Genomic DNA, 13,723 nt, shown 5'->3' with positions numbered 1-13,723 from the left:
ATATCTGTTTATCTCGGCGCCCCCAACTTCATCGGCACCCTGCTCTCTCTTTACCTCCCGTTTCTTGCTTCTCAATCCTCCTCCTCCTCCTCCGTGGTAACTCCCTCCCATGGTTCCAACAGCTCCATCACCTCTCTCTCTCTCTCTCTCCAGCTTTCTCTCCTCACCTCCCCCCTTCCGTCTGTTAATTGGATGAGCTGTCACAGTTGTGAGGATGATTAAATTCCAGTCCGGAGCGGCTCTGTGGCCACAGAGCGCCCGTTGGTAGAGATAAGTAATAAATGTTAGTGTAGCCACTAGTCACTTCACCGGCGCAGGAAGTTCAACAGGACTTCTTCTCTTTATTCTACGATTTTACAATTTCATTTAAGCAGACGCTTTTGTCCAAAGCGACGTACGTCTGAGAGTTCGTACAACACATGCAAGGATCTAGATGGGAGGGAACAACGTGAGAAAGTGGCAACAACAGCTTCAAGTCCGATCGGACGCAGGTGCTGAGAGGCAACGCACATTAACAACATCCTCAGTGTCATCATCACCAATATCATCGCCATCAACACCATCAGTAGCATCAATGTCATTAGGTGCGGAGGTGTTCATTAAAGAGCTGTTGGGTCTTAAAGGACTCAGACTCCAACACAAACTACAGTGAAGCACCAAAACCTCTTGGTTGTATCTAGTGAAGCTCGTCTGTTAAACAGTGTTGGCCGCGGTCGGAGGACGCGGGGGAGACCGTAGCTTTGGTCTCCAGGGCCGGAGTCTCTGCTGTACTCTGCTCCTCTGCTCCTCTGCCTGCCTTCACTCACACACCGCACTCCTTCTCTCTCTCTCTCTCTCCACCTCTCACGTGCATGCTGCTCACTCCACACTGCAGAAGAGTTAGTTTAGCTCTGAGAATATCTAGTGAATGTTCAGTGGACGTTTGTGCAGAAATAACTGCTGCAGCTCCTCCAGACCAACAGAGGTTTCCCGTGTCTTGTGAAGTGACGGAGCTCCGCAGAGAGAAACGTTATCGTCTCCCCCGTTCCCTCCGGCCGCGGTCGGGAGGCTGAGGCAGGAAAAGCCAACACTAGGATCAGCATTGATTCATGGAGAGACCTTGGTCTGGTCAGCTAACATTACTGCCAAGCAGCTGAAATATAGAGTGATATTGTGCTTTTAGCTGACGTGTGTCTCCTCACTGTGTTGAGAGATGCTCCTTCATGTCTATGTAGAGCGAGCACAAGTGCCAGCAACAGGACGCTGACCTTCGTTGACTTAACGGCCACAGGTGAAGCTGTTAACAAGACATTTCTGATTCTTACAAACAGTCCCTTTAAAGGTGGAAAGGGACTCTGCGGATCGAGTGGAGTTCGGTTACTCGTTCCATCACCGGGGACAACAGAGGAGAAGAGACTAGCTAGCAACTTAGGGCCCTGTTGTGATGGGAGTACCAGGCGCCTTTCATTGGTAGAGCGTAGCAGGCGGGAGGGAGTGTAGACCTGGATGAGGGAGTTCAGGTAGGAGGGAGCCGTTTTTGTTGCTGTTTTGTAAGCGAGCAATGGGGTTTTGAGTTTGATGCGAGCGGCGACTTGGAGCCAGTCGAGGGATATGAACAGTGGAGTGACGTGTGCTGTTTCTGGTTGGTTGAAGACCAGTCGCACTGGATCATCTGCAGAGTTTTGAATGTCCCACAACCAGGCATGATGGGTAATTTAGAAAAAAAGAAACACAATCATAATCACAATCATAAATAATAATGAAATATACATAACGCCAAGGTCAAATAGAGCCAGTCATTGCAAAGCATCCTTCAAAAATACTCCAGTTAATGTAAATTGATATTGTTGATATCTTGGATTAATTGGACAAATAGATGAATAACACTCGCCATAGAAGACAGACTGAGGTCCATTCCCACCTCGGGGAAAACATTTGCATTCGTCAGTAGCACATGGGTAAATAAAATGTACTTATTGTTGAACGAATAAAGGCACTTGGGTAAATCAAGCAGTCGTTGAGGCGTGTGGACACTGGACTTGGTGTGGCAGCGTCGTCCTCTATTCATCCTCAACGTACTCTTTAAAAAACAGCTTTTCTAATGGAAATCAGTTGAACCCTCGGGTCACACGCCCTTCTCCTCTTCATTCAGGCTTTGATATGAGAGCTTTGTATACAGTGTGTGGGAACAGACTATACGGTATAACATAAAATATGAAGCAGTAAGAATAGCTCTCGCCAAAGTCAATACAAAAACGATAGAATTACAACGTATACACAGAATAATACAGACCTCAATGCAGTTAAGCATAGAGACGACGCAAAACCAAGTACGTCATCACAGAGTTCTGTGACTGTTACGTAATCATGTGAGTGTAGAGCTTTCTATGGCAAGCCGTTTTAAAACAGCTAAGCTTTACTATACGGAATGAACATTAGAGATATCTACGACTACATTGTGACTAGTCGTAATTCTTATTCCAGATTTCTATAACGCATAATGACTAGTCAGAGTTGTTGTGCATGACGTCGCTCATCAAGGCTTCTCATTGGATATCGGCCCAACAAGCATCTGAACAGTGTCAGCAGAAGCTTTTGCCGACTTGGGTAGTTCGGTAAAGTGTGAAAGATATTCACAGATTCAAACTTCCCGGATCAATAACTCATAAGTTGTTAACGGAAGTGATAAAGGAAGTGGTCACTAAATAGCAAACACATCACCAACATGCTGCCCTGTTAATGCTCTGTATAATGATGATGTCCTGTATTTTGTCGTACCTATTGTTGCTGTCGTGAGTCAACGTTGTCTTGTTATGTGTTGGACGCTGCTATTTCACCCCCTCTTGGTAAAAGAGGTTTTAATCTCAATGTGACTTCCTAGTTAAATAAAGGTTATGATGATGACATTTAGACTATTCATAATTCCAGTTAGAGATATCTACAACGTCATTCTGACTAGTCATAATTTAATTTTAGATATCTAACAAAGGACAACGTAGATATCTTCAACTGAGGAGAATTAAAGATATCTTGAACTGGAATTACGATTAGTCAGAATTAATTTGCGGATATCTGCAATGTGAATTACGGATATCCGCAACTGAGTTGTGGATATCTGTAATAAGATAAGATAAGATAAGAGTAACAGTCACAAGTAACAGAAATTTGTCTTTGACAGGCTCATCAATAAATAGGTAAACACATATAAGTCCCGAGGTATTTGATTGATTGAACCGTTCCACTAGCTGGCCGTCGATGCTGAGGGGTTGAAAAAATGGTGATTGTTGTGAGGCCAGTATTTCTCTGCTCCCGCAGCACAGCTCCTTGGTCTTGGTGATGTTGAGCTTTACCGGATATTCCTGACCAGATTATTCACCGCCTGATGGTAGTCAGACAACGCTTCGGTGACAGTCAAATGGGCTACTAAGGCCATATTGTCTGCATACTTTAAAAAGGTCATTCCTTCACTGCTGCAGGAGATGTTGTGAGTGTATGCAGAGAAGAGAATGGGGGATAAAACACAACCTTGGGGGAGCCCAGTGTTTAAAATCAACCTGCTGGATTTAAAACCATTTACCACAACTTGTTGTGTCCTAATGAGGAACCCCATACACATGAAGGGCAAAAGTAGTTTGAATCGTACTAGTCATAATGTTTTTACGGATATCTACAAGTAGAGTCTTGCCTGGTCAAAATAGAATTATGGATATCTTGAAGTATGACGTTGTAGATATCTCTAATGAATATCCTGTCAAGCTATTCAATGTTAAAACATGCTTGCCATATGGCCTACAGGTCATATCTGATTTTAAGATGTTAATAGAAGTGTTGCCTCTCAACTTTTTGCTGATTATAGACGCCTTTGTGCAGGAAAAGTCGTCCTCACTGAGTTTCACCAAGCATGATATGTAGAAGTCCTTCAGGCTACAACAAACTTTACATGTAGATTTGTCCTATTTGGAACTAAAATTTAGACTTCGAGCTAAAATGAATCACCGATTAAGTATTAAGTAAGAATACAACCCAGAACACTGCAGCTCCATCCCTCTTCTTTTTCAGGTGTAAGAAATTTCATCCAAGCAAAGACATAAGCTCCATCCATACTCCATGGAGTTTTATGAGACATTGATAGACCATGGATGCTGATGCTCTCATCAGGTGGATTGCTGAATTGTGGGTTTTTTTGGTCTCTCAATGAATTTCTGAATATTTATGATAAAATCAGATTAGACTTGGCTCAAGGTGGAGAACATCTAGTGACGCACGTCATTTACAGCTCGTGACACCAGAGGGTTTGCCTGTAACTGTAACTAAAGTGAAGAGTTCACCTTTCTTTTACATTATCTTACTGATTTGTTTTAATACACTATTTATTTTTTACATACATTTTAATAAACATTATTTTTTTCCCTAAATGTGTGTCTCTAGCTGCTACAAGCACAGAATGAAACCAGAACAACATGTGAGTGAAGAACAATAAAGCTAATTCACTGATTTTACAATCATGTACAATGTACGAGCCTCACATGTGCAGATCAGGTCCCAGAATTAAAACAATACTGCATGAAACTGTTACTGATGAGACTTTAGACAGTTGATCAGCAGTAAAGTGATGTTTTTTAAGAATGCATTATAGTTCAGTTAAAAAACGGCCTATGAGCGTAATTTAACAGGTTTTCTTTTGTATTAACAGTAAAGCACTGTTTTTAGCAATAACAGGTTACTACTGTTGAAATCCTGCTGGAAATTAACAGAGATTGTTTACAGTGTAGATCAGCTATTCTCAACCACTGGGCTGCGGCCCACTGGTGGGCCTCAGAGAGCCACCTAGTGGGCCGCGAAGGTGCTGCCAAATGGTTAGATTAACCGCTATTCTGTATCTCAGAGGTTATAGCGGGCTCACTTTTAAAGCTAGAGTGAAGATACTGACATCAAATGAAACTATAAAACCTGATGAATCCGTCGGTACCAACCATGTCATACTGGCTTGTCGGGAAGGAGGTTAAATAAAGCTCCAAAATGACGCTGAATTTTGGTGAGGAAAAACTGTCATGTCCATTTTCAAAGGGGTCCCTTGACCTCTGACCTCCAGATATGTGAATGAAAATAGGTTCTATGGGTACCCACGAGTCTCCAATGAATCCACAATGAATTTCTGAATATTTATGATAAAGAAAAAATATAAAAGATATGATCAGATTAGACTTGGCTCAAGGTGGAGAACGTCTAGTGACGCACGTCATCTACAGCTCGTGACACCAGAGGGTTTGCCTGTAACTGTAACTAAAGTGAAGAGTAACTACTCGTGACTGGAGTAATCTCACTACTCCTGGAGAGGCGTCAGGCTGCTATATAGGAGCGCATGCAAGACGCTCTGGACAGCAGGAAGACGCACAGAGCTCTGGAGACACAGTGGAGACACAGTGGAGACAGAGGCTGGTTGGAGACTCAGTGGCTGGTTGGAGACAGTGATCTGGATCTCAGTGGCACCGCGCTTTGACGCACGCAGCATCACTATGGACTGACTGTTGAGCTCTACAGGAGGAGAAGAGAAGCAGTGCGCGCAACAGAACCAGCTGCTGCTCGACCCTTTTTTTGTTTTTTGAAGTTGATTATTATAGTGCGAGTATTTTTTTAATACCACAGCGAGTCTATAACTTTATTCTAACTGCGTCGGTAAAACATGATGAAGTTACTGATTTTACCGGTTTTAATGGTGTTTGTCGCCGAAGTTTATTCCACCATGGAGACAGACCCAAAGGAAGAGAAGGACTACTGGACGAGCAGTAATGAAATACAGGTATGTTCTGCAGCAGAGGTTATTATGGGCTTCATTATTTTTATTATTATTATTATTATTATGGGCTTCATTATTATTATTATTATTATTATTATTATGGGGTTCTTCTGGAGCAAAACAGGTAGGAATTAATACTTCTCTCCTGTGATTTTATATATATATATATATATATTTTAAAAATATAATATTTTATATATATTTAAAAAATATAAATATATATATATAAATATATATAAAATATAAATACAAAAAATATAATATTTTTATATATATAAAAATATATACAATTAAAAATATATATTTATATATATAAAATTATATGTAATATCATTTTTTTATTTGATATATATATGTAATTAGAAAATAATATATACGATTAGTAATTTTCTGTAACTTTTATTCATTAAAATGAAATTTGTGATGCTTTCTCAAGTCTTTTTGTTGACCTGAAAGTGATCACATTTAAACATACAAGGTCTCAAAATACTGTAATCAGTCTCAGAAATACCCTCCATGTGTAAGTTTGTAATTGTAGAATGTAATCTCCCTCCCACATTTCTAGGAAAATTACAGAGAAACATAATATCAGTGTCCTCAGTAGATACACCCCTGCTACTGTGTCTTAGCCTTAAAATATACCCTATAAAACTGGAAGAAAGTTGCATAAACCTGTTATGTTTTCACCAAAATATGAATGAGCGCAAGGTAAAAAACTGAATGTATTTGGATCTTTTGTTTTCACTTAATGAGGCAATTTACTGATGTAAAGTTAATACCAGCATCCTGCTACACCTCCACATAATAACTGTGGAGCTTTTCTGTAGTCAGAGTTGAGCAATAAGATAATGTGGGATAAAGTATCTTTTAGGATTTTTAAAGATGGATTTTTGTCATTTTTTTTACTCATTCTTTGCTCTCTCTCCATTTGCCATCACTTTGAATATAATGTGATTAATTAGTAATTAACGTGCACGACGTCACACTCTGTATTCCCTAAAACCTGAGACAGTGTGAGATAATGACTCCATCTGTTCTCTATGCAGATTCATTACTTTCCCCCAAATAAGTGTCAATCTATACAGCAACATGTTGATTCATTAGTCTGCTAGAGCTGGAACATTCTGGGAACAAGTTGATTTGTGCATCAGGTGAAACAATCTTACAGAAAAAAAGAACATTTCAGGACTGAATAATAATGAAGATGGGAGACTGTTGCAGTGCTCAGAGGAGGAAATCCAATAAAGCCTTAAGTGCAGCTTGTACAGTATCTGAGCTGAAGCTGAAGCCCAACAACACATCTCCATTGACATGAAACGCACGTCCTGTGTTTGACATTGCAAGCTGGAAACGTGCCAAGAAGCTGCTCCTCCATCAGTAGCCTAAACTGTTGGTCCTGGCCATGCTGCGGATGAATGAGCCTATAAATCATTACAACTTAATAACCAGACTAATGCAGAATGTGGGAATATATCCAGAGATGGAGGTAGAAAACACTTAGAGAGAGTTCAAATATTCAACCCTTATATGGATTATTGCTTTGTGTAGCTTAGTGTGTGTGTAGGAGGATGGGGGTGTGATTGTGAGACCTTTATATAACTGACAGAGAATGTCACATTACTGCTATTTAATCATTTAAAAACTTGATAAAAAATACCTTTTTCACCTGGCAGATATTGCTTCATTTAGTTCCCAACATTTCTTCTATGAAAAGGTTTCAACATTTTGGTGGTCAATGATATTAAATGTTAGGAACTATACAATAAAGCCTGGTTGGTGTCTCCGTCAACATTCATTAAGATCTTTCTCCCCCTCAGGATCGCTGGCTTCCCAACGACCCATTCAGAGAAATCCTCCTGAGGATGACGAGAAAGCCGCGGCCGCATCAGTTCATCGGCCTGATGGGGAAACGCTCCATGGGTATATATATATATATATATATCAGAGCTTATTCTCAATAATACCACTCATGTCTTTGTTCTCCTCTGCAGTGCTCCTGTTTCTGGTTTTAAACTCTGTTCTCTCTCTTTCCTCCCAAAGCAAATGCACAGATCACCCGTAAAAGTGAGTATAATAACATCACATTTCATTTTTACTCAAAAGTCAGTAAGAAGTTTGGGGATACTCCTCAATCCCTCTTTCATCACCGTCCAGTAAGACAAACATCTGTCTTCTCCATATTTGGTCATTTGTAGGATTTTATGGTTCAGATAATACTCTTGGGCAGGGCCTTTGCCAGCATTTTAGAAATACTGAGGTCAAAAATCCCCCCTAGTACCTCCCTTAACTACCAGACACCAACAATATTATAAATAAATAAATAAATATTATAAAATATAAAATATAAAATATAATATTTTATATATTTTATATATATATATATATATATATATATATATATAAAATATAAAAATATAATATTTTATATATATATATTTAAAAAGATTATATTTTATATATATATATTTTAAAAATATAAAAAATATAATATTATATATATATATAAAATATAAATATAAAAAATACAATATTTCATATATATAAAAATATGTACAATTCAAAATATATATATTTATATCTATACTAATTATGTGTAATATCATTTTTTATTTTATATATATATATATGTAATTAAAAAATAATATATAAAATTAGTTAGCTGTTAATTTATGTTTTCTGTAACTTTTATTCATTAAAATGAAATTTGTAATGCTTTCTCAAGCCTTTTTGTTGACCTAAAAGTGTTCACATTTAAACATATAAGGTGTCAAAATACTGGAATCAGACTTAGAAATACCCTCCATGTGTAAGTTTGTAATTGTAGAATGAAATCTCCCTCCAGGTTACAGAGAAACATAATGTCAGTGTCCTCAGTAGCTACACCCCTGCTACTGTGTCATAGGCTTAAAATATACCCTCTAAAACCCATTGAAATAAACTGCTTCTAAATAATATTAGATTTAAATTCTATTGTCTTTTATATTAGAAGAGCCATATATGTCAGAATCAGATGGACTTGTGGGTTTTCTGTGCTTGACTCACACACAGACATGAACTCACACCCACTAAAGGTGGAACGGGTGAACCATTTGGTTTCAGATGCACAGTTACAAAGAAACCTGACTAGTGGAAGCACATTGGTCAAAAGCAAAGCCTTTCATATTTCGCCCACGATATTATGAATTGAGCTGAATTATGTATATTTGTGTCTAAGTGCATCTTGTGTTTTAAGAAAAGAAGAAGAGTGGGTAGATTGGAGGAAGCACACAACATTTCACAGGGTTTTAATTAATTGACAACGACCACGTATTAATGTTTATTCTCTCGCTCTTCTTTGTGAATGCTGGACCACATCCGTCTGTCAGCGAGGACGGAAGGTGGTCCAGAGCAGACGTCTGTGTGAGACAAAGAGGGAAGAGATAAAGAGGAAAAAGGAATGAGGAGGAGGGGATTTTCTCTTTTCTCTGTCGGAGTTTTTTTTTTGTAAATTAGTCACCCACTCTGTGAAGCAACACAGTAAATATACGTCTAATTTATTCCTCTTATAACTATAAGTCACTCATCATTAGGGAGGAGGAGAGAGAGCTGGGATCAATGCCCCAAGGACATCCCAGAGTTAAATTGGATTGTTTACGCTTGTGATGGATAGAACACATTTGACCCTTATACCCTTCTATCCTTACACTCTTACACTATTCTTACAAAAAAAAGCAATACAAGAGACTGAGATAAGGCAAGATAACATTTAGTCATTTCTCCAGTAGGTTCGAGGGCGTATTTTACATATTTACCGTTAACTCTCATCAGTCTAATGCAAAATATTGATGTTTGTAATGTAAGATATTCCCTCGGGGCTCGCTATAGTTTTATAACACACCGATCCAATAACCCCCCCCCTCCCCTCTTCCTCTCCATGATCATATTACAGTCCATTACTGTGATTGACAGGAGCCCCGGTCAGCCTGCGATGAAACTGTCCCCTCACATTTACACCACTGCAAACATGACGGGACGCAGAGTCTCAGAGTTCAGCTCGGTTCTGAACAAACCCGGTTTGGTTTCACAGAAGTGAAGTTAAATAAAAACTGCTCCTTTAGTCCACAGATACTGAAGCACTGAAGACTGCAAGGTCATATCCACGGTATACTTTCAGGAATCCATGAGGAAGAGATTACGTTCTACAATCACACACAAAATACACATCTGAAGGCTGATTTTTTTAGGCCAGGGGTCAGCGACCTTTACTAAAAAAAAACAATCTGTCTGGAGCCGCAAAACATGTGATCATTGTGATGAAGGTAACACAGTTTATAGTCTAAGTATATAGTATATAAGTCTAATGCAGTGAGGGCCAAGTATTAGGGCCACATTGAGGGAAAACACATCTGAGATTTACAGAATAAAGTCATAACTTAAAGAGAAAAACAGAAAATAACATGTAAAATTACTAATTTATAATATCATGCATTACTGTCAGGATATAGTGACCGTTTTATAAAAATATATATTATTTTAATCATATACTCCATTTCTACCCACTGCTGCTTTAAGTTCAAAATGATACCCTGGCAGTGTGGAGACAGCAGCTGTGAAACAACAAATATGGAGGGAACTGTTAAATGAATACAATGAGAAATCAATATAAATACACAATAAAATATAAAATACATGATCAGAAATTTGCACAAACGTTTTAAACAGTAGCTTTCCTCTGAGGGGGGTCTGAGGTTGCACTGGAGGAACTTTTGACCTCTATATTTCTAAGACTCTGGTTATGGCCCTAGTTGCAGTTAAATATACTCATGCTGTTCAGTTACACGACAGAATGGCGTGGATGATTGTTTCAAATCTAAATATCTTATTTTGAAGGGCATAAAATCAACTCTTTTGTTGGCCTGATGGGGAAAAGGAGCCAAGAGGAGCCAGGTAAGTTCAATTCGAGTCGCATCTCATGGTTCTAAATGTAATAAAAAGGACTAGATGGGTCTGTATGTGTGCTGAAGCTAACGAGCTTTCTCTCTCTGCAGAGTCCTACGAGTGGAGCACAATACAGACGTACGACAAGCGCCGCTGAACAGTCACCTCTTCACCTGCCTGCACCTCATCTAGCCATTCCTTATCCACGGGAGGGGGTATACCCGACGCTGGTTTTTGTTTTCTCCAAACTGTGTATAGCTGTTAGTTGAATAAAAATGATTCTGTTTCCACATCGTAGTGACGTAGCAGTGCTGTACCCTGTGCCAGTTTCATTCTCCCCAGCTGAAGGTCGACCGAGAGGACGGGTTAAATGGTTTCATTATCAATGTTAGTGGTTTTCTGTGCGCGTTTTTCACCATCTGCCATGCTACAAAATGTTGTTGTGGACCATCAAAGCAAGGCTATACCCTCGGGTACGCTGAAAAATTGCACTGCCAAAGTCACTGTATAGTGCCTCATAACTGTTCTAATTGCAACTGATTGTTCTATAAATATAAACACACACTGGGTGGGACAGGTTCTCCAGCTGGACACATGATGGTGTGATATGACAGGATAACTGTGTGTTTATGGTTTCACAAATAATATTAAAATTATTTTCTTTACTGGTTCAACTTCAGCTTGCAGGTTGTGAATTCCTTGTGATGCAGAGAAAAAAAAAAGGCCACCGGTGTTCAGTAAAGGTGAAGTGAGGGCGCTCTCTGGTGGACGACAGAGGCACAACATGAAGCACAATATTACAAGACCACACATATCAGGGCTGAGAGGGGGATTTATTTCAGCAGCAGTTAGTAGAAAGCAAGTCAGCGGGGGCATTGTGTCGTTCACTCTCACATCTCAAACCAATAAAACTAACTTTTTCTCAAAATATAGTACATTCTCTGGAAATTAAATTTAATGTCTTGACAAAACAAGGTACTTCTTCACATTGATGCAATATAGTCCAAAGATATCGTATTGCCCGTCCCTAACTTCAACATTATGTTTGCACAGCCCTGCGGTCAGCAACCTTTACCATCAAAAGAGACATTTTAGGCAAAGAAAAAAAATCTGTCTGGAGCTGCAAAACATTTGAGGCCCATTATTTAATGGTATACGGTAATACTGATAATCATGTTTGCATCCATGGTATTTTTATTTTTTAAATAAATGTATGGGACGCTAAAGCTCAGACTGGTGTAACTGTGTTAGTACGGTGAGCAGCTCCTCAGGGCAGATCTTATACATCTTTACTGCAGCTGCTCGGTTAAATTTGGTACGATAATCTATCGTATAGTACCCAAAAGATGATGAGGTCTTTAACTGTGATGGATGACCTATCTCAAGCAACTTTCAAGTTCATTTTTCATTCCTTTGAGTAATGAAATGAACAGAAACCGACGGCTGCTGTAGAAGGTAGGAAATAGAACTGATGATTAATTGTAAGCGTTGGAAAAAAAAAAGTATGGTCCTTTAAATACAGTGCAGAAATAGACCTGACTCACACCAGTCTGACTCAGTCTGACTCACCGGATGTAGACTGTGGGTATACAGTAAGCCTGCCATTGGCTGCATATATCCCTTTCCTGGGTTTAACGCCGCCCAAGACAACTGTGATTGGTTTAAAGAAATAGAAACAAGCCAGAGCGTTTTCCTCCCCTATAACAGGATAATTTAGTGCTGACACAGCGCTGTAATGGTAAATGGACTTGCATTTATATAGCGACTTTCTAGTCTTCCGACGACTCAAAGCGCTTTGCACACATTCACACACCGATGGCTCAGCCTTCAGGAGCAATGTCGGGTTCAGTATCTTGCTCGAGGACACTTCTAAATGTGGACTGGAGGAGTTGTGGATCGAACCGCCGACCTTCCGATTGGAGGGCGACCCGCTCTACCTCTGAGGCGCCTCACTGTGGAGATAGGTCTGTGTGGAGGCAATTTCTGTGAAGAAGGACTCGATAATCAAGAGAGTCTTTTAAAGGTTTAATAAACACTTGCAAGTGGGCAAACAACCATCAACATAAATGTTCAGGGCTGAGAGCCCTGAGTCTCTCCGTTTCTCGACATTTATACCCTTGCGTGTATGCTCACAGTCGTATATCTCACATTGTCTGTCTGACTGACACTTCTGTCCTTTTTAGGGTTACTTATCCTCAAACAGGCGCTACAAGTTCGTTGACTAGGTATGCAACACCAAAACAGAAATAGGCTTTAAGGGCAATGAGTGTCACCTGTCATGACCTTAGGAATGTGCAGCATGTTTGTATTTTTCCAGCACAGTCTGGCTTTGTGAGACGAGTCTAAAACTAACTTATGGACTGGTCTGGTTTGTCAGATTTTGCTGTAGAGAATGACTGATTTGCGGTACAACAAAAGCTTTCAAGTTGCACTGATTCTTTTGGCTGCCACCGGGGTCTAAAGCTAGCACCCGCCACCCGCCACCCGCCACATGCGGGCAAATTGTTGGCAGCGGCAGGTGAAATTGTCAGGCCGTCCCCCACTTCGGGCAGGCGCAGGGAAAACGCTGGGGAACAGGGAACGGAGAATCGGTTCTCGTTGAGAGTCGGTTCTCAAGTTGTCAGATTCCTTGGCATCGCATGCCCCCCCCGGTGAATATCGATTCTTCTTATTCCTCTGCTTTCCGACAGCATGCACAATGATGTAACGCCATACGCACCTTGTATCATGTTTCAGTTTGTTTGAGATCGGAGCCATTCAGCAGAGAGAAGGAAAAAAAAGCTCAACAGCGTGATTCTAATAAACCTGAGTGGACACACCCTATTTGCATTTCGATCAATATACCAATTAATACCAGTTTAATTCCCTTGTATTACTGCCTCCCAAGGCGTCTTTTTGAGCTTCAAGTCTATTTTTTTTTTTTTACCCATCTATCCTGACATGATAGGCTGCAGCTGGAAGCCCCCAAAACAGCAGGACTGACAAAGTCTGACAAACTGCATCACAGTGTAGCTTAAGACAAGCTCAGCA

The 13,723-nt window shown here is 39.9% G+C and overlaps 1 protein-coding gene and 1 long non-coding RNA gene across 2 annotated transcripts in view; both read left to right on the top strand.

Moving 5' to 3' along the window:
- Window positions 1-1,101: 1,101 nt before the first annotated feature.
- The window catches only part of LOC141754876 (uncharacterized), a 34,609-nt gene continuing 21,987 nt past the window's right edge, over window positions 1,102-13,723 (top strand). Inside the window, exon 1 of the long non-coding RNA XR_012590740.1 lies at window positions 1,102-1,210. This is a non-coding gene — a long non-coding RNA (uncharacterized LOC141754876). The remainder of the gene's footprint in view (window positions 1,211-13,723) is intronic.
- Window positions 5,356-11,367, top strand: tac1 (tachykinin precursor 1). The gene is made up of 5 exons (XM_074614035.1): window positions 5,356-5,779; window positions 7,594-7,696; window positions 7,817-7,840; window positions 10,646-10,702; window positions 10,804-11,367. Exons 1-5 carry the CDS (start codon window positions 5,663-5,665, stop codon window positions 10,848-10,850), a joined length of 348 nt encoding a protein of 115 aa, XP_074470136.1. The 5' UTR covers window positions 5,356-5,662; the 3' UTR covers window positions 10,851-11,367.

Source organism: Sebastes fasciatus, chromosome 17 (genome assembly GCF_043250625.1).
Source record: "Sebastes fasciatus isolate fSebFas1 chromosome 17, fSebFas1.pri, whole genome shotgun sequence".
NCBI classification, from domain to species: Eukaryota; Metazoa; Chordata; class Actinopteri; order Perciformes; family Sebastidae; genus Sebastes; species Sebastes fasciatus.
Note: the sequence above shows the minus strand (reverse complement) of the source record. Positions and strands in the feature narration are given on the sequence as shown.